Source organism: Cibotium barometz, chromosome 29 (assembly GCF_041138505.1).
Source record: "Cibotium barometz isolate CiBa-2024 chromosome 29, ASM4113850v1, whole genome shotgun sequence".
Taxonomy (NCBI): domain Eukaryota; kingdom Viridiplantae; phylum Streptophyta; class Polypodiopsida; order Cyatheales; family Cibotiaceae; genus Cibotium; species Cibotium barometz.
Window position 1 is genome coordinate 52,193,586 of NC_141074.1, and position 22,616 is coordinate 52,216,201.

Consider the following 22,616-nt stretch of genomic DNA (forward strand, 5'->3'; position numbering starts at 1 on the left):
CAGGAGTGCAGACACGTGTCCACAAGGTGCCCGGGCGTCCCCGGTCCCTCGGACTTCACAAGCCAAAATAACAAGCATTGTCCAGGCAGCAAGACAATGTCACACAAAGTAAAATAAAGTTATGGCATGCATCATTTATGCATTGTGCACATGTAAACTTGGAGAACCACCTATCATCATTCTTGTACTTGAAAATATTCCACCTGCCATCATAACACACCATGTGTGCATGGCCGGAATCCACGCGGGCACCGCCCGAAAGTCCACAAATGTCCTGCCATGTCCTTGGACTCATATGCATCCACTCATATGATCCATACACATGCCCAGGTATAATACATACATGCATCCGCATGTTTCTAGGCCTGACACGCATCCGCATGTCCCTAGAATATAGGGGTTTGTGACATTACACCCAGTCAACCTCTACCACCGAAGATGCTATAGAAGCATGTAGAAGGCCAAAGGTCACCCTATGGGGTAGACCAAGAGCCTAGAAGATGTACAAAAATTCATGTCACCTTTTTGTACTATAATTCAAATAAAACCCTGATACCAACTCTCTTTCTCTTCTCACCTCTGTCTTAATCATGCTCATTTAGCATCTTGTTCTTAATAAAGCTTAGGGCTATGGATTAAGCAGTAAAACTTCGACGCATGCAACATTGCTATCAGAGCATTCAAGCTTAGCCACTAAGCATACTACATAGTCCCAAGAATGTGCACAAATCCATCAAAAGAATGTGGCAAGGGTAGCATATAGAATGGTCTGCAACAAGCAAAGCTAGAGGAAATAATTCTCTGGGGGTTATGTACTCGGAACCAGTACATCATTAGCTCTCAGATCAGTTCCAAAGGCCTAGTAACAACAAGCACGATTAGTTCCGACAGGTGACCCCCCACTGTTTTAAGAAAAAGGGATAGTAGGCATGGGGAGTCGCGACAACAGTGGAACGGATGCTCAATTCTTCAACAAGACTTGGAAGTGGAGTTCGGAAGTGAAAGGTGTTCAGGCAAAGTGTCAAAGTGAACGTAAAAGTCAAAGGAGTAGTAAGCAAGGTGGAAAGGTATGGTAAGGTACACATTCAAGAGGTACGTTAACTACGTAAGATCTGTAAAAACATAAAAAAAAAATATCCTATATAGTATTTTATATCTATATATATCTATATCTATATCTATCTATATATATATATATATATATATATATATATATATATATATATATATATATATATATATATATATGTATGTATGTATGTATGTATGTATGTATGTATGTATGTGTGTATATCTATATATAGATATATATATATATATATATACATACATAGATATATATATCTATATATATATATAGATATATATATATCTATATATATAATATATATATATATATATATATATATTTTTTTTTTCTATATCTATATATATATATATATAAGATATATATAGATATATATATATATTTTTTCTATATATATATATTTTTTTTTCTATATCTATATATATATGTATATATATATATATATATATATATATATATATATATATATATAAAAGATATATATAGATATATTTTTTTTTTCTATATATATATATATATTTTTTCTATATATATATATATATATATAGAGAGAGAGAGAGAGAGAGAAATGAATGAAAAAACAATTCATTTTTGAACATTCAACAAGACAATTACCAAAATGAGAGCTCCATCTGTCAACATGTTTTCTTCGCTATCATACTCTCAGCTCTAGCTCTGCAATGGCAATGACCGCGGCGACGAGCACCGCATCATCATCATCTCTCATGGCTATGTTTGCACTTTGCATAAGTTGACTAAAATCGGTGACGACGACGGCAGCCTAGGGTTTTTTTGGCCCACTATGTTTTTAAAAACTGCCACATACTTGCCAATGAGGTGATAGCTCAAGTGGTGAAGGTGTTTGCCTAGGATCAAGAGATCTTGGGTTCAAAGCCCCCCTTGGTGCTTCCTCAATGGCATCGCCTATGGGTGGATAAATAAGCGGCTCTACAGCCAAGCGCCTATACGAGCAGAGAAAAATCGATAACTATGGGAGGATCTTGGACTAAGGGGTCAATGGAGGGGGGGGGGCATATACGGATCTATATAGTGCGGTACTGTACCATACTGTACACTAAAACGTATCTTATGATAAGGTACGTACGTAATGATGCAACCTTGGTAGTAAATCAAAGTCAGTAGTCCAAGAAGGATGGAAGGATGACATAGTGTCCACCCCATCATCAAGTTCAGCAAGAGGGAATGTCACGTGCACAGCAGTGCCATTGCATAATCTCAACATAATCCCCGTTTAGGACCATCATAAAGCAGCACCAGATCACACGGGCAGCACAAACTCAGTTGGCCAGACACCAGGGGGGAGCTGACAGCCCACACATAGCTCTAGAAAAAATAGGAAAAAATACAGAGAGTGAGGAAAAATGGAAAGACACCAAATATGGGCGGACACACCCACAACAGAGGCCCTGACAGTGTGTACAGATAGGAGATGACTGCCAACAATTTCAGCATAATCCCTTTTTAGGACAGCATCATATGCATCCTGGAGGACATGAATCAGCGGTCGGTAGCCACAAATACTCTCATACAATAGTCGGCACTCAACAAGGCATCCAAGCAAGCAATCCGCCAAGCACTAATCGGTCGGCCAACAGATTTGGGCAAACAAGGGAATAAGCGCAAAATTTAGATAGCATTTTATGAATATACTGGTGTCCACAACTTGCCAACAACAGTTAAGTGGGTCGACTAGCACCTTCGGTCCATATATACGTAGAAGTCATCATTTGCATCAACATCAACACCTTTTAAAGAAGTTTCGAAGTCAGTAGAAGCATGTAGAAGGCCAGAGGTCACCCCTATGGGGTAGACCAAGGGCCTAGAGGATGTACAATCATTCATGTCACTTGTACTATAATACAAATAAAACTATGACACCAACTCTCTCTCTCTCTCTCTTCTCTCTCCTTTTTGATCATGCTCATTTAGCATCTTGTTCTTAATCAGGCGTAGGGTTGTGGATTAAGTAGTAAAGCTTCCAATGTTGCATGTGTGGAAGCTTTAGTGCTTAATCCATAGCCTTAAGCTTGATTAAGAGCAAGATGCTGAGTGAACATGATGAAGACACAGGAGAGAAGAGAGAGAGAGTTGCTGTCAGGGTTTTATTTGTATTATAGTACAAAAAGATGACATAAATGTCTGTACATCCTTTAGGCCCTTGGTCTATCCATAGGAGTGACCTTTGGTCTTCTACATGTTTCTACTGCCTTGGTCTTCTACATGTTTCTATTGACTTGTAAACTTCTTCAAAAGGTGTTGATAATAGATATTGATGCTAATGATGACTTATGCTTATATATGGATTGAAGGTGCTGGTTGGCCCACTTAAATGCTATTAGTCTAATGTGGACAACAACATATTCATAAAATGCTACCTAAATTTTGTGCTTATTTTCTTGTTTGCCCAAATCTACTAGTTGATTGATTAGTGTATCATGGTTGATTGCTTGCCTGGCTGTCCTCCTATTGACTGTTGGCCGACTGCATAACTATTGGCCGACTGGGTATTTCTACATGTCATGGGCACCAGGGGCCATATAAAATGGCCCCATGCCCTCACACTTCTTCATTCTGTATTCCGGGATTTTATTGGTGTATATAGCAAAGTTACACTAGCTTCTCTCTCTTAAATCTTTCATCTGTGTATTGCTCTCTACAGCAGTTGTCTTCATTTCTGCCGTGCATTCTGACATGGTATCAGAGCCCCAGGTGGCTTGAAGCTTGGAGACAGTGGGACGTCGAGGCTTTGCTGATTGAGGTGCTGATTGGAGACTGTTTGGGCTGTACGGGACTTGGAGATCAAGTAGAAGGCGGCCATCACCATTGGACAGTCACCTTGCATTCTATTTGCAACCTCTTCTTCTTTTTTCCCACCCACCCTCCCTTCACAAGACCTTGTGAACCCTTGAGATGGCTAAGAAGCACATGAAGATCCCGACACTCCCCACGTTCCCGGTGGACCAACAGTTGGACGGGAACAACTACGGCATCATGGAAGGTACTGATGGAATCTGTTTTGGAGTCCTATGACTTGGCTGATTTCATTGTTGTTGGGGTTCCACGGCCGGAGTTGGAAGAAGGGGAGTTACCCTCTATTCGGAAGGAACGGGAGGCACAGGCACAATCATGGGATCGTGTTAATGTCGGAGTCCGTTCTTTCATCTTCCTCAATTGCACACGACAGGTGATCAATCACATAAAGCATATGACGCTGGCCAGAGGGATTTGACAGTATTTGGCTTCTCTCTACAACAAGGTATCACCCATGAAGAGAATCTCCTTGGAAGTTCAAATGCGGATGATGAATCCTGCAAAGTCATCGATGATGCGAGAACACATCAACAAGCTACAAGCTCTTCAGCAGAAAGTTCTCCAAGCACGGAAAGAGATATCAACAGAGGATATGGCCATAGCATTGTTGTCACATTTGCTCCCTCAATAATCAGCCTTTTACTCCTCTTTGATCACCATTGGCAAGCTCAACACCATCACATGGGAGGAGCTTGTGCCCATGGTCTTGGACCAGGAAGAGCAATTCACGAACCCTCCACAAGACAGAGGTTCTGAGGCCTTGGCTGGCCAACGATCGAAAGGCCGTAACAACAATAACAACAATGGATAAGGGAAGTCTTCATCGAAGAAGTCTTCTGAGAAGAAGCCTGATTCAGAACGAGAGAAAGTGAAGGCCGAGAGGACCTGTAATGATTGTGGCGAGAAAGGCCACTATTGGAGAAAGTGTCCCAAGCGGATTGGGAAGAGTGTTGATTCTTCAACTTCAGCTGCAAAGACTCCAGCCTCTGTGCACGTTGGACACCAATGCTTCATCTTCTTCGAGCGAGGAGGCAGTTGGCTTCACCGCCAAGGATACTCGGGAATGGATTCTTGATAGTGACACTTCCAAGCACATGACTCCTTCCCGTGACTTTTTTCAAGATCTAAAACGACAGTCAAGTCGCATTTCATTGGCGACAATTCCACCATACCAATTCGCACTGAGGGCCAGATGGAGATCATTCCCGATGGCAGAGGGGGGAAGCATTCCTCTCGTGTTCTTTACATCCCCGCACTTGGTTTTCATCTGCTGTCAATGCATGAGGTGTGCAAGACTGGCTTCCGGGTGGAGTTAAAGGAGCATTCTGTTGCTCTACGGGACCACAAGACTGGCCAGGTTGTTTGGGAAGGCGACAGCTTTCGAGTGGAGTTTAAGGAGCATTCTGTTGCTCTACAGGACCACGAGACTGGCCAGGTTGTTTGGAAAGGCGGCGTGGAAAATGGTATATACAAACTCTCCGCACTCTCCTCTTTGACAAGTTCTCAAATTGGTGATTTGTGGCACTTTCGGTTTAGCTACTTGAATGTGGATGCGCTGGGGCGAGCTTTCCGAGACCAAACGGTGGTTAGCTTGCCAGATGTTGGTAGCAAGCAAGGACGTTGTAGTTCTTGCATTCGTGGTAAGCAACACATGGAATCTTTTCCGAAGCAGGCTTCCAAGCGGGCTTCAAAACCTTTGGAGTTCGTACACACTGACTTGTGTGGGCCTGTGCAGACAACATCCTTGGGAGGTACTTTGTACTTTATGCTGCTTGTTGATGATTGTAGCAGATTCACATGGGTTCATTTTCTTTCTCAGAAGTACCAAGCTTTTGCTCGGTTCAAGGAGTGGCATGTGATGGTGGAGAAAGAGTTTGGCTTGCAGATTAGGGCTAACAAGGGAGGAGAATTTTCTTCCAATGCATTCGTGCGGTTTTGTGCGGAAGATGGCATCAAGCGAGAGCTGGCCAATACAGGTTCGCTGTCAAAGAATGGAGGAGTTGAGCGTAAGAACAAGACTGTGGTGGAGATGGCGAGGACGATGCTGGAGCATCGTGATCTTCCTCGTCCACTTTGGGGAGAGGCTGTGGCTACGACTGTCCATATCCTCAACCGTTCTCCAACTACTTCAGTACCAAACATGAATCCCTTGCACAAGATACTTGGAGGAAAGCCATGCAGGTGGAACTGGATGCCATAGAGAAGAATAACACGTGGGAGTTGGTGGCGGGGCCGTCGAAACGGTCTGTCATTGGTGTCAAGTGGGTCTTTAAGACCACGTATACGTCACATGGATCGGTGGACAAACACAAAGCCAGACTTGTAGCTAAGGGTTATGCTCAACGGCTTGGCATCAACTATGAGGATACCTTTGCACCAACAACGAGAATGACCACGATTCGGATCGTTCTTGCCCTTGCTTCTTCTCAGCGATGGCCCATATTTCAGATGGATGTTAAATCTACGTTCCTTAATGGTGACCTGCAGGAGGAGGTGTATGTTGAGCAGCCTCCAAGCTTTGAGATTCCAAGATCAAGGGGTTGGTTTACAGATTGTGGAAGGCCTTGTATGGTCTTAAGCAGGCCCCTAGGGCTTGGAATCAAAAGATTAATTCCTTCTTTCTACGGATTGGATTTTAGAGATCGATTGCAAATCCCAACCTATATCTTTTTCGAGAACGCGGTATGGTCACGTTGATCATCCTTTATGTGGATGACCTCATTCTCACCAACGATCATATGAAGCACATTGCAATGACAAAGGCTGCCTTGTCAAAGGAGTTTGAGATGACCGATTTAGGCTTACTCCACTTCTTCTTGGGATTGCAGATCTGGCAGACCCAAAGGGGGTTCTTTGTCTCTCAGCAGCAACGAGTATGTTAATGAGTTGCTTGAGGCCTTTGGGATGGAGAATTGCAAGCCTATCACGTCACCGATGGACCCGAACACAAAACTTACAGTGAATGATCCTTGTGAGCCAATTGATGCCTCTCTGTACCGAAAGCTGGTTGGTTCATTGATCTGGTTACTGAACACCAAATTGGACTCGAGCTTTACTGTGGGGCTATTGAGGTCATTTATGCAGATGCCGTTGAAGTCTCATTGGGACGCAAGATTGCGGATCTTGCGGTATCTGCAAGGTATGAAGGATCTTGGACTCTTCTACAGCACTGGAGGTGAAACGAAGGAACGAGTTCAACTCCAAGGGTGGAGTGACTTTGATTGGGGAGGAGATCCAGACACGAGGAGATCTACATCAAGCTACAATTTTACCCTTGGCTCAAGAGCTGTTTCATGGAGCAACAAGAGGCAACCAACTATTGCCTTGTCATCAACAGAGGCAGAGTACCATGTTGCTTGTGGTGCTACTTGCGAGGTTGTGTGGCTATGGAGGTTGCTTGGCGAGATTGGGTTTCCACAAAAGGAGCCCCCGATCATCTAGTGCGATAACCAAAGCTGTATCGCTATTGCTCGGAACCCGGTCTTCCATGCCCGGACCAAGCACATAGAGATACAATATCACTTTGTTCGTGAGAAGATCTTGGCTGGTGACATCTTGCTTCTTTATTGTTCGATGAAGAACAATGCAACGGACCTCTTCACACGAAGTCTCTACCTCAGGCTATGCTCCAGCGACACTCCAACTCACTGGGGTTGGTTCCACATCCGAGAGCTGAGAGGGGGTGTTAGCAAGAGCTAAGAGGGGGTGTTAGCAATCATCTCCTGTTTGTACACTATGTCAGGGCCTCTATTGTGGGTGTGCTCGCCCATATTTGCTATCTTTCCATTTTTCCTCACTCTCTGTATGTTTTTGGAGCGCTGTATGGGCTGTCAGCTGCCCCCAGGTGTCTGGCCGACTGAGTTTGTGCTGCCCGTGTGATCTGGTGTTGCCCAACTATACCATACTGCTAGCCGACTACAGAGCTGTTGGTCGACTGGGTATTTCTACAGGTTGTGGGCACCAGGGCAGCAATCCGCTCGCTTTGGGCTGGCCGACCAACAGCCAGGGGCCATATAAAATGGCCCCTTGCCCTCACACTTCTTCATTCTGTATTTCACGATTTTATTGGTGTATATAGCAGAGTTACACTAGCTTCTCTCTCTCTGTCATCTGTGTATTGCTCTCTACAACAATTGTCTTCATTTCCGCTGTGCATTCTGATAGAAATATGCTGAGATTATGCCATAGCACTCATGTGCATGTGATACACATGGACATGGCTAATCCTTGGTTAGGCATAGCCAATCCCTAGTTAGGCAGCAATCTTAGGGTAGATTTAGGGCACTTGCAGGCTCAAGCAAGGAAGAACAAGTAAGTCCACAAGAATCACCATGGCACAGCCTATAACCAGCCCACACATGAGTACAATGGCCACCGCTTTGCTCTTCTAGGCGTCATGACGATGCCCGATAGTAGGTACTCAAACATGGGCATCATTAAGTGGGCCGACAAGCATATTCAAGATTTATTAGCATTTTTCACAAGCAGTGGACAAAGATCATTCTCGCCGGCCTGTGAATATTGAGCCTATAAAAGGCTAGGCCCAAACATAGTCTTATTCATCTGATCCCCCTTCTGGGTTAGCTCATAGTTAGTCATTATGCAGTCTTTTGGTCAAGAATTCAGTCCACTTTTGGAAGGCCAAAGGCCATGGAGTGCAGACAAGAAATCAGTCCACTTTTGGCAGGCCAAAGGCGCCATGGAAGTTGTACAAACATATACATCTTTTTATACCATATCAATATACTGAAAATACAGTTCATCTCTCTCTATCTATTCATTGCATGTTCCTAATCAATAGGCTTAGGGGTGCCCGGTGGATCAAGTGTAGCAAGGCTTCCGCATCAACAAGCCTCAACAACTTCATCTTTAGGAATCTCCTTGCACTTCTGTTGTTGGACTTCCTATTGGGTCCAAGACTTGGAACTCTCGTGCATCTCGAGTCACAACAAGATGAAACGCATCCAAGAGATCACGGGACCGATGTGCATGAACATCTATATGCAAGGACAGGTTCATAGTCACAAAGAATGGGCATTTTTAGACTCAAGAATGTTGGGGATGGCAGCATCTTCCCATGTCACTCTATAGTCACAAGGAATGGCCATTCTCAATCTTTTCCGTCCATGTTCCCCATCCCCATTTTGCGTCCCATGTGAATATGGACAGGTTCAAACCATCCACAAAACACTCTACTTGCTCTAACTGCCGCAGACTGACCTCCAGAGCGTGAGCATAAGCTTCCATAAACAAGGCTACATAGTCAATAACCTACTCACCCTACTTCTAGGCAAAGCACTACACATTGCCAGAGTACCTCACATTGGTAGTCCATAGGTTCAAACTACTTGAGGACCACCTTGCAACAACCCTTTCGGCAAGGAATCATGTGGTGCTAAAGGTGTTTCTTTTTTTATGTTAGTTGCCATGCATGTACGATGGGAAGGTCGCTTTAAGAGATGATGCTATTTAGGCAACAGCCCCATTGGAATTTAAGCACGGTAGCTTCACAACAGTGAGATCACCCGCCTTATTTGTCATCAGTGCTCATCACACCATCCCGTTTGATGAGATAAGCTAAGGCAAGCTCACGGGGCTTTGCATTCATTCCCTTGGCCAAATCTAAAAATGTAGTGAATTCTTGATCAACTTGAGATTTAGAAGCAAATTGTTTACCTTTGAGTGCCCATTGGCATTTGGGTCATCCTTGAGTTTCTTGATAATGGTCCCTTGCTCCTCAATCCACTTCCGTAGTCTCTCCATCTCTTGCTCCTTACCCACTATAGCTTGTTGCAGGTCCACCTCCAATTAGACAGCCATGTGCGCTTTGACAAAAACACTCACTTGAGATGGTGATCAAAGGAGAGGCACTCACATGTCCTTAACTAACCCCGTTAATAGCTACGTAGCAAAAGAGAGGACTTCTTCCACCACATTGGTGGGAAGGCAACCTCAACTTAATACCAATGCAATGTGGCGGACGAAGAGCCATGATCTTGCAATTAATTAACTAATAAAGAAAAAACGCCAAACAACACTTAACCAATTCACACAACACAAATTAAACATATGCATGTACCACACTCTAAGGGCCAAAACGGTACTATATTCCAATAGAGAATTCTGGTACAAGGTAGAGGGAGCCTAACTCTAGATTTCCAAATACAATATGAAATCCAAGAAAGAAGTTACCCCAAGCCCCAAGCCACTAAGCAAGGGAATCGAGTCCTCCCCCCAAGCCACTAAAGAAGGGGTGCTTCAAGCTTCACACCAAGCATGTGTGGATCTCACAGGCAGAGCCTAGTTTCACGTAGACTCCTACGTGGATCTCAGGCAAGGATTCACTCAAGGAGGTAGGCGAGAGAGGTAGCCATGAAGGCAAGTGTCAAGGCAGCCCACAAGGGAGGCACCTTGCTTAAAATGGTCATGGCCACCCCCATATGGCCATAAAGAGGATGCCTGGCATTTGTGGGCGTAGAGGGGGCCTAGCCTTCACAATTGCCCAATGCCCACATTAAAGATGTTCCCACTCAATGAGTGTGAACACTTTAGATTGAGAATTTGTCTAAGTCCCAAAACATGCCTTCTAGGCTGAATTTTGGCACCACCATAAAGCCCTGTGAAATACCAATCATAAGTAAACAAACAAGGGCACTCACATGGTCTTGTAGCAAGTAGTTCCAAGCATCCCCAACGCTACAAGATTGACCCACAACAACACACAAACACGTCGTACTTCTAGCAAATCAACTAACCAACACAAGCATACATGAGCTATGCGTATCCAAATGAAACTTGGAAATCCATCATTCTCTAATCTTGTATCAATCTACATGGCTCTAGTAACACTAGGCAACCTTGGAAACACATCCCAATCATACAAGTGACACACGACTTCTAGTCAAATTGACCTTCATCTAGTCACACTAGGTGGAGAGAAGAAATAGCTAAGTCACACTAGCTAACTCCAACTAAAATGGAGATGAGTCACACTCGCAAACCCCCTAGACTGTAGTCACACTATAGTGAAGCTATACCAATTGTATTGGCTACAAAGTATTACCAATCACAATGGCTAAAAATGGACACAATGGCTAGTCACACTAGTATTCATTATATCCCGAAGAAGAGCTTTTGGAATCAATGATGTACTTGACAACTAATCATGCTTAGATAGCCACATGGTGACCAATATGATACCCAACTATAGAGGGTCCACATATCCCAACGGTCGAGCTCAAGAATGAGCTTGCCGTATACGCTATTTGCTTTACAAATCCATCCGCGGAAAATCTAGCTAAAGCAAGGTTAGGCTCTAATACCAAATGTGGTTTTGTGCCTAATGTACAAGTGAATATCAAACAAGAGAGTAGTTGAATAAAGGGACACATGCACAACAAAACTATTTAGATTCTTAAACTACTTTGTATTATGTACAAGAAAATGAGATACAACAATTCTTTCCAAGTACAAAATGCTATTGACCATGTTGATCCCTGATCTCAGCCCAAACACTACTGTAGATCACCTCACATCAGCCCTAACGTGTAGAGTAACGCTCCAGAGGCTCCAATCACACAAAGAATTAAGATGTGAAACTGATTATTCCACAGCCTCCTTATATAGTGCTCAGAAGACACAGTTCGCCAGTATATGGACTATCAGCCTGTAGAAGGGGTCCACTGTTGGCATAAATCACAACCAACTGCACTCTAGGTCACAACCAACTGCACTCTAGGCAGCCTGCCCACCACGTGTCAAATTGCGACCTGCTTGCTGCTGCCTACAACATGTCTACTGTTGCCCAACGCCCATGTGCTGCTACCAAACTCTTGCCGGCTGGTAACCATAGTAGCAACGGAACGGGGACGGGAACGGAACGAAAGCACCACCAGGGGAACGAGAAAGAGAAAAAGGGGGAACGGGAACGAGGGGGAACGGAAACAGGGAACGACCTAGATAATTCCTAGAAATGACGATAAATCTTAACATACAATGCTCATTTATATAACCAAATCAGAGACACACTAAAGTCTAGTGCACCATAATTTGCATGGCTAGATACTAACACTGAATAGATCTCACAAGTCAAAATAAATTAGCCCACATCATACATGACATAAGTGGCAAAAAGCACAAAATGTGGCCCACATGGCACAGCCTAGATAAAAGAAACAATCCAAGTCCAAAGTCCAAGCCTCAAGGTGACATGCAAATAGTAAGGAGATATCATGCATGGCTACTGCCAATGATGCCATCAAGGAGACTATCATCTATGTCATCCAAGAAAGCCATATCATCAAGACCAACATCTGCAGCATCCAAATCTTTAATCCCATCCTGACCAGGATCTGCAAGTCCATGTGTCTCCTCATCATCCGAGGACTCCTCATCAAGAAATATAAACTTCTCTGGTTTGGGAGATGCCATATCACCAAGCAAGCGCAAATTAGCACTTACAAAAATCAAGTCATTGACTTGTTTTGTCCCAAATTTGTTCCTCTTCTTGGATGCAACATGGCCGAACACACTCCATAGCTGCTCAATCGGAGAGGAGCTTGCACCTTGAGACAAGATCCTTACTGCCAATGATTGAAGCTGTGGTGTACGAGCCCCATAATCCTCCCACCATAAAGCAACCCCTATCTTAAACCTATCTCTCTGTGCATCAGCCGATCCAAACCTTCCCAACTTGCTGCGATAAAATCCAAGTTGGTCTTTCACCAACCTTCGTTTATCTGCATCACGAACCTGCCTAGAAAGCACTGTCTCCCAACCATCCATCACCTCATCATCGGCCTCTTGTCCACATCCTTGGAACTCGGGATCCAAGACATACGCAGCAGCATGCATAGGAGAATGATAACCATTCCATCGTGCTTCACATAATTCTCGAACCTCTGCATATTTCTCATCAGACAAGCTCATTTTCCCTATTTTCTCGATCATTCGGTCAACCCCCTCATAAACCTTGCCAATGCATGGCTCCCGTCCATCTGCAAACCGCATCAAGCGCATGATCGGCTTCATCATAGCATTGATAGGATTGACTTCATCCCAAAATGTGAAGTCTTGTATGGTTCTTGCAACCTCTATGCCGGCTCTTGACCGAGAAAGTGCCCATCCCATCCACTCATTGCATACAACCAACTGCTTCAAAGGCAATTGCACTTTGGATAACCTCTTCATCATGAGAAAGTTATAACCAAAGCATCTCTCTAAGTACTTCAAGAGATCCTTTTTGGCCGATATCTTGCGGAATTCATTCAAAATAAACTGATGGTTTTGAATGAAGCTTATTATCTCCTTGCCTTTTTGAATGTGTGGATCAACCCATGGCAAGCTGTCAACATCCTTCAATAAGTTGCTCAAACAATGAGCAAAGCATGGACTAAATGTGATATGCGGATACCTGTCTTTAAGCTTAAGACCAGCTGCTCTATTTGTTGCCTCACCATCAGCTAAGAACTGAATAACATTCTCTGGTCCAACTTTCTCAATACCTTCGGCCCACTCTTCCACAAGCTGATCTGCAGGTTTTGCAGTCCCAAAAGCATCATGTGAGGAAATGAATTGCATTCTTCCTCGAGAATAAGCAACCATGCCATGAATGGACCTTTTTCGAGTGTCACTCCAACCATCTGCAATAAGTGACACACCATTCTTTGCCCAACTTTCATGCACAGACTCTAAAGCACATTCAATTGCAGCTTTCTCCTTTTGCAACAAGGTGGTGCGTAGTGTCTCATATGAAGGAGGCTTGTATGGTGGGCCATACCGTGCAATCTCCTGGACCATTTCAATGAAATATGGAGACCTGGCAACATTGAATGCTACATGATCATGATAAAAGAACCTTGCAACAGCTGCATCTACCCTCTCTTTCTTGTGGGGATCCCAAGCTGCTCCCAAGGTTTGCTGCTTGCCGGAACTTGCACCCATAGACTGCGAATCTTGGGAAAATGCAAAGCTCCCAAGTCCTCCATACTGTTGTCCATCTCCCAAGTGTACATCTTCCCCTTGTCTACTGAAGTAAGATGCATCAATTGCCGGTTTCTTTCGTGCACATGCTTTCTCCTCTTCACTTGGGTACTTTGCCAAAAGCTCTCTACGCATTTCAGGTGTTGTCCCTGGGCATTTGTTCACTTGTGCTTTTTCATTGTTTACATGGCATAGATGTGCTCTCACACGGTTTGCTCCTCCTGACTTCTCTTTGTTACATTGCTTGCATTTCCATCGTGTTGCACCTCCCTTAGATGAATACCTTTCTAGCCTTTCAACCTCGTCCCACCAAGTAGCATTCGAAGCCAGTCGCTTTGAACCCGAGTAAGCCATGATTTCTGTAAATTCGGGCAAAAAGTTAAATAGGCTTTCAAAGTTAACCATTACAAAGAAATGAGTCCTTTTTTTTCTTGTGTTTAATGGGGAGAGACTATGCAGTGTGCAGTCCAGATTGTGACATAGGTAATTTTTAAAACACCAAAAGTTCAAACAAAGAAAGAGAGAGAGAGAGAAGAAAGAGAAAAGCTTGCTGCCTTGCCTTCTAGATGAATGTAGTCACTAGTGTGTACACTGCAAGTCTGCAAGGGCTAGGGGGCCTGGCTGGGGGCGACTGTACTATGTAGTACAGAACAGTACGCCGTACGGGCAGGACAGTACGTGCAGTGCTGAGTGGAGTTGTGGACAGCAACGGCGACTACAGTACACTGGTACAGGCGTGAACTCCGAAAAGCGACGGGCGAAAGGCGTACGGGACCCGGGTGCGAACTTCCGAAAAGCGACTGGCGCAAGGCTTACGGGCTTCTATTTTTTTAAAAAAAACCACGTCATCAGCGTTCCCACGTGGGGGAACGACAGGCTCGCGTTCCCTCTCCCGTTCCATCTCCCGTTCCACAACCGTTTCCTGCCGTTCCACGTCTTTTCCACCACCTCACCGTTCCAACCCCCGTTTCCAACGTTCCACTCGTTCAGGCGATGGGGGAACGCATTCCACCGTTCCCAATGGGGGGAAACAGGGTTCCCCTGCTACTATGCTGGTAACAGGTGCCATGTGAGTCCATAAATTGCAAAAGCGCATCACACTGCTAAATTGGAACGTTTGAATAGACAGACACATGCACAACACAACTACTTAAACTATTCATGTACAAGAAAATGAGATACAACAGTACTCTCCAAGTACAAAATGATATTGAACATGTAGATCCTGATCTCGGCCCAAACACTACTGTAGATCACCCTCAGATCAGCCCAAACGTAGAGAAATGCTCTAGAGGCTCCAATCACACAAAGAATTAAGATGTGAAACTCATTATTCCACAGCATGCTTATATAGTGCTCAAAAGACCCAATCAGCCATGTCTGCCTGTAAACGACCGACATAAATCACCACAACCAACTGCACTCTGCCATCTACGTGCCGCCAACGGGCCAGCATCGAAGGCCCAGTCCCTAACTTAGATACCAGAAAAATCTAGTCATGTTGTCAGTGTAATTCATGAATGTTTTTCAAGTTGTCTAGCAATAAATAATGCATATACATATTTTTGGAGCTTCTACCCCCTTGTGTATGAAAAATTTATGATACATCTGAAAAAGACATGAAACATTTATGAAACACGTTTTTTGAGATGTTTCGTAACTATGGACTCATTATATAATAAGGTATCCTTGAGATATAGACATCTACCAAGCATGTTGGACTTCATGACTAGGAGTAGCTCTAGGGGATCAAGCAGTTTGGTCGTACGGGACACCAGGGCTTGCTACCTAGGCAGAGTTGACTCACGTCAATCTGGACCTTGAGCCCGAGGGTGGTTCCACAGGAAGCTGCATAGAAGCCTTGTTTTACTGATCTGATGATGATGATGCTAGTGATGATGATGTGGATGAAGATGATGCTATTGATACCTACATGCTAACTTAACTAATGGTTAATCAGGGATTAAGACTACTCCTACAGATGATTACGAGCATGCACGTGAGATTTCCTTGTGCTAAACTTGATGACGGGGTGGACACTCTGTCATCTTTCCTCCCTGGATTGCTACTGTCTCTAAACTACTACTGACTTTGACCTTCTCCTTTTTTGAATTTGACTTTACTTGATATTTTTACCTGAACACCTTCACTCCTGATCTCCACTTCCAAGTCTTGCTAAAGAACTAAGCATCTGTTCAACTGTTGTCCCAATGCCTGCTTTCCCTTACCCTTAACACAACAGTGGGTCACAAGCTTGAACTGATCATGCCTATGCTAGGCCTTTGGAATTGATCTGAAAGCTTGATGATGTACTGGTTCCGCGTACATACCCTCAAGGAATGCTTCCTCTGGCTTTGCCTGTTTGCAAACCACTCCATCTGCTACCTACTTCATTCCTACTGGAAGTGTGCACCTTCCTTGGGACTATACATAGTGGGTTGAGCATGAATGCTTTGATACCAATGTTACATGCGTGGACGCTTTGCTGTATTGATCTAATGATGATGCTCCCACTGATGATGATGTGGATGAAGATGATGCTACTAATGGGGACCTACATGCTAATTTCACTGACAATTAATCAAGGATTACGACTGTTCCTGCATATGGTTAGCCATGGCACGGGCATGCGCGTGACAACTTGTCAGAATATGCAGCGGAAATGATAACCAAACTTGGGTAGACAAGAGCAAGTAGACTGCAAAAAATAATCAGCACAAGAAACACAGAGAGATAGGTGTGTAAACTCTTCTCTATACACAAGATCTCGGAAATACTGAATGAGGAAGTGGTAGGGGCTGAGGGGCAATATATACAACTCCTAGAGGACAGTCGGCCAGCAGCAGATAGTGCCCACGACTAGAAAAGAAGACCCACGACTGCATAAATGCAGTCGGCCAGAATCATGATGCCCACGACTGAAGAAAAGCAGTCGGCCAACAGCCCTGATGCCCACGCCTGAAGAAGATCCAGTCGGCCAGCATTGGGGTGCTCCTGGCATCATCTGGCAGCCCTCCCACCACTAGGAAAAAATGGGAAAAATAGGGAAAAAATACGGGGAGTGTGGAAAAATGATATACGGGCGGACACACCCACAACAGAGGCCCTGGTGTATACAAATAGACAGGAGATGACTTCTAACACCCCCTCTCAGCTCCTGGTTGTGAAACCAACCCAAGGGAGCTGGAGTGCCGCCTGAGCGTAGCTTGAGGTAGAGACTTCGTGAAGAGGTCCACCGCATTGTCCTCCGTCGAACAATAAAATAGCAAGATATCACCCGCCAAGATCTTCTCACGTACAAAGTGATACTGTATCTCTATATGCTTGGTCCGGGCATGGAAAACCGGGTTTCGAGCAATAGCTATACAACTCTGGTTATCACACTGGATGATTGTGGGCTCCCTCTGTGGAAACCCAATCTCGCCTAGCAGCCTCCGCAGCCATACAACCTCACAAGCAGCACCACAAGAAACCCGATACTCTGCCTCTGTCGAAGAAAGGGCAATAGTTGGCTGCTTCTTGCTGCTCCAAGAAACTGCTCCTGAGCCGAGGGTAAAAGTGTATCCTGAAGTAGATCTCCTCGTGTCTGGATCTCCTCCCCAATCTGAGTCACTCCAACCTTGGAGCTTGACTCCATTCCCTCCTGTGTAAAAGAGTCCCAGATCCTTCGTACTCTGCACATACCGCAAGATCCGCAATCCTGCGTCCCAATGAGTCTTCAATGGCGTCTGCATAAAAGAGCTCAACAGTCCCACGGAGAAGCTCAAGTCCAATCTGGTGTTCAGCAACCAGATCAATGAACCAACCAACTTCCGTGTACAGCGAGGCATCAACTGGCTCACAAGGATCTGTAACGGTTAACTTTGTGTTCGGGTCCATCGACAAAGTAATAGGCTTGCAGTTCTCCATCCCAAAGGCCTCAAGCAACTCATGAACATACCGCTGCTGAGAGACGAAAAAACCCCCTCTGGGTCTGCCAAATCTCCAATCCCAAGAAGAAGTGGAGTAAGCCTAAGTCGGTCATCTCAAACTCCTTTGACAAGGCAACCTTCGTCACTCCAATGTGCTCCATATGACCGCCGGTGAGAATGAGATCATCCACATAAAGGATGATGAGTGTGACCATGCCGCGTTCCCGAAAGAGATACAGGTTCGGATCTGCAACCGAACTCTGAAATCGAGTTCGAATAAAGAAGAAATCAATCTTCTGATTCCAAGTCCTGGGAGCCTGCTTAAGACCATACAAGGCCTTACGTAACCTGTAAACCATCCCTTCTGATCTTGGAATAATAAAGCCTAGAGGTTGCTCAACATACACCTCCTCCTGCAGGTCACCATTAAGGAACGCAGATTTTACATCCATCTGGTACACGGGCCACCTCTGAGAAGAAGCAAGGACAAGAACGGTCCGAATCGTGGTCATCCGCACTGTCGGTGCCAAGGTATCCTCGTAGTCGATGCCTGGCCGCTGAGCATAACCTTTAGCCACGAGCCTGGCTTTGTGTTTGTCCACCGACCCATCAACCGCGTACTTGGTCTTAAAGACCCATTTGACACCAATGACTGACCGCTTCGACGGCCTCGGTACCAACTCCCAAGTGTTGTTCTTCTCGATGGCATCAAGTTCCACCTGCATGGCTTCCCTCTAAGTATCCTGTGAAAGGGCTTCCTTTACGGAAGTGGGCTCTTTATCCCGCATGATACGAGACATCAGAGCATAGTTCACCTGAAGAAGCTCCGCCGTGTTGCTTTTATCTCAGACTCGATGTGATCTTCGAGGGCCGTCCTCTGTGGTCCACTCGGAGGGTAGCTCCGTGACACCTGACTCCCTCTTGCTCAAAAAAACGCCCAAGATCTCCTAGAGCCTAGGGCTCTGATACCATGTCAAAATATGCAACAGAAATGATAACCAAACTTGGGTAGACAAGAGCAAGTAGACTACAGAAAATAATCAGCACAAGTAACACAGAGAGATAGGTGTGTAAACTCTTCTCTATACACAAGATCCCGGAAATACTGAATGAGGAAGTGGTGGGGGCTGAGGGGCAATATATACAACTCCTAGAGGGCAGTCGGCCAGCAGCAGATAGTGCCCACGACTGGAAAAAAGGACCCACGACTGCAGTCGGCCAAAATCATGATGCCCACGACTAAAGAAAAGCAGTCGGCCAGCAGCCCTCATGCCCACGCCTAAAGAAGATCCAGTCGACCAACATTGAGGTGCTCCTGGCATCATCTGGCAACCCTCCCACCACTAGGAAAAAATGGAAAAAATAGGGAAAAAATACGGGAAGTGTGGAAAAATGATATACGGGCGGGCACACCCACAACAAAGGCCCTGGTGTATACAAATAGACAGGAGATGACTTCTAACACAACTATGGCTAGAAGAAGAGTTTCTAGCCGAATTCTATCACGATCATCAATCTCGGGTTTAAAGTGAGTTGACCTAATGCTAACAAGGTTCCTAGGTCTGCAATCCTTACATTCCCCCCAACCCCTCCTTCCACCTCTCTCTCAAACAACTTCCTCTTCATTTTGCACCTCTAGTCCTCCCGCTACCCCTCACCCCCCAAACCTATTGGGTACACCGTACCACTCGGCCTTGCGCTTTTCAGACCCAATAAAGATGATCGTGGCTTTCTCTCCACTCTCTCCCCCAAGAACCCCTTGAAAAACAATCCTTCCAAGGCCAAATCATGGGATGCCTGGTGAACTATGCCTTTTTCACGTGCATCCACATCGATACAAGCCCCTATGTTGAGGTGATGGCTCCACTCCGTAAAACCATAGTTCTCCGAGCGTGATCCCCAAAATGAAGTGGGATAGTGCTTCCATATGGGATCAAGCCACTTTTCATAGTTTCGTGGCAACTTGCGCATCATGGATGTGCCATCACCCAAGCTTGGCCACTCGCAAGGATGGAGCTGAATTGCTCCAGTCACACGTCCCCTCAGCCAATGTTAGGCAAGTACAATACTTAGCTCTGAGAGGACATTAACGACTCACAACATTCTTTGCACTTCATGGTACATCTCATGCACTGTTTCCAGCCATTTCAAGAATGGCCCATACAAAACAGATTACAGAAATGTTTCATAAGTTGTTTTTCTTTAGAAACGTGTCATAGATATAAGGAGTTTAAAAACCCCATGTTTTAGGTTTTAATTAAACAATTTTTGACAAGACTAACATGTAAATAGGTTTAAAAGTGCTACAAATACACTAGATTCAAAGTAAACACCATAGAGGTGCATGAAGCATGAAATATGGTCCATCATCCGCAAATGCCAAGGCATGCTGATTTATTCTCTTCCATAATAGACAATAAGGCATCACAAATGTACCAATGTCTGCACTCTTGACTCTATAAGTGGAAATCAAAAAGTTCAACTATGAAAAATAATAATTATATTTATTTATTTATTTGTAAACAACTCCAAAAAAAACATTTTTGTATGTATTTCCTACCGTTTCATATTTTATGTAACAGTTTGATGCAATTATGATCTCATGTGATGAGTACAAAGCATGTAACCCCATTAGATCCATGTGCCCCATAAATGCACCTTCACTTCTTTCCTTTTATAACACCAATAACCTTTGACCAATGAACCATCTAATTTGCACACCTCTAAATCAAAGGTCCATGCTCCCCCTCAACGACACATCATCCAGCACCACACTTTAACCGGAAAGATGGCAAAGTCACTTCACAAAGGAAATAAAGATAAAGAAACCACATATCCACACTGAACTTCATAAACTCTTCACCGTTGAAGTCCCTCATTAATTGTAGCAATAAAACTCGGAAGAAGAAAGGGCCACACTGATTCAAGTCAACCAATGACTACTGGCAGTACCAGCTCTCGAAAGTGGAACCCTGTGTTATCCTCCACAGCCCAATGGCCACCCTTCAGACACTCTTGACTCCTTGCTATTCCATTGTCCACACCCACCTGCTCATATGGTGCCTGCGATGACCCTGCCTACCCTTGCAAGGAAGCATGTCTGAAAGTCTTGGCCAACTTCTCCACAAATTGGGTTCAATGATGCGCCTAACTAAAACATTTTGGTTAAAAATGCTCCATGGAGCAAATGGAAGTATGCGTCAGTTTTCAAAACATCATGGGACAAGACATACATAAAAGGCTTGGATGAGACCAAAACAGGGAGGAAAACTAGACAAAAGGGGGCCACAGCAATCTTGGCTGAAAATCAAGGGCATGAATGAACCCCGAAGCAACCCAATACTATTGTACTGAAGACTGTTAACCATACAAAATGTCAATAAACAACTAATCCTAATAAGAGATTTACTTGATATGATGCCAACGACTGGTCTGCAGCTTCCTTTCTCTCCTGCCCAGTTTTGAACTCTGCAAGATATCTGAAATAATCTCCTTTCCTATAATATCAAAGACAACCAAAACATTTCAAATGACACAAAAAACACAAATTGAAACCTTATCGGCACAAGGGATTGAGACGTAGGTACATCTTATGATAGAAGACTGCAAACTCTCCACTGCTTGATGATGGGATCAGATGCTCATCGATGATGGTGAGGATGTCATTGCAGATGTTGGTAAGTTCGTCCTCAACTTTGCCTCGATAATCCTTGATCCGCTTCACATTCTGCTCATTTCCTTTGTTCTCTTCTTTCTGCTCAATAGACGACAAGATACGCCATGCAGCTCTGCGTGCACCAATGACATTCTTGTAACCTACTGAAAGCAGGTTCCTTTCTTCTACTGTGAGTTCAACATCAAGCTTGGCCACGTTCTTCATGAATTCTACCATCTCTGTTCAAAGGAAAAAGAAACTCAGCTGACAAAGGCAAACGCTAGAGATCCTATAGTAAATGGATATGGAAGCCAAAAAAAAAAAGAGTGCGAGGAAGAGAGGCCGGGAGTGGGGGGCGTGCAAAAAGGTAAAAAAGCATATGTGGGAATGGCTACGATCAAGAAACAGAAAAGGTGAGGATGCAAGGAAATGGCAAAAAGCAGAATGGAAGTAAGAAAGGCTGCGAAAAACTAAACGCAACCGGCTAAAAGGAGGCAAAGGAGAAAAAGCAGATGTGAGAAAAAAGTGGCCAAAATGGCAGAAAGAAGCTAAGGCAAAAAGCACCAATTCGGATGTAACGTCATGGCAAAAGGCAGCAAACAAAAAGCGGAGGTGAGGGTATGGAGAAAGCCAATGTAAGTTCTTGGAGGCAATGGCAGAAAGCAAGAAAAAGCAAGGTATAATACAACAGCGATCAGAATGCAGAGAGAGAGAGAAAGAGAGAGCACGCTTACCGTCGTAGCGCTCGGCCTGCTCGGCGACTTTGGCCATGTAGACGAGGGACTCCCGCTCTTTCTCGGTGGTCATGGCGATGGCGGTGTGAGCTTCGCTGCTGCTGGACAAGAAAAAAATAGGGCAAACACGACAGTGCGGAGAGAGAGAGAGAGAGAGGAGGGGTAGAGACTTCTGAACTGGAGAGCAAGAAAAGCCCCCCCAAAAAAAAAAAAGGCTTACCACGGGGAAAGCGAGGTCCAGCCAGGATGCCAAGGCCCAGGCCAGCTGTGACACCACGTGGACGCAGTGGCCACCGACTCTCGCGCCCACGACCTCCACTAAAAACAAAATTCAAAAGCCAGCTCCATAGGATATTTAGCATATGCTGTCTCAATACGGGGCACTCTAGGGGGCCATTCACAATTGGCCGGCGGAC

The 22,616-nt window shown here is 44.7% G+C and overlaps 1 protein-coding gene across 2 annotated transcripts in view; it reads right to left on the bottom strand.

The window, feature by feature from the left end:
• LOC147622345 (14-3-3 protein 7-like) overlaps window positions 1-22,396 on the bottom strand; it is a 35,187-nt gene extending 12,791 nt beyond the window's left edge. For both annotated transcript variants that reach the window (XM_086823451.1, XM_086823450.1), the window contains exons 1-3: window positions 22,201-22,396; window positions 21,399-21,705; window positions 21,221-21,308 (exon numbers count right to left, since the gene is read on the bottom strand). In XM_086823451.1, the coding sequence (XP_086679577.1) occupies window positions 21,221-21,308; window positions 21,399-21,705; window positions 22,201-22,273 (468 nt within the window). In that variant the 5' untranslated portion in view covers window positions 22,274-22,396. The remainder of the gene's footprint in view (window positions 1-21,220; window positions 21,309-21,398; window positions 21,706-22,200) is intronic.
• Window positions 22,397-22,616: the final 220 nt, after the last annotated feature.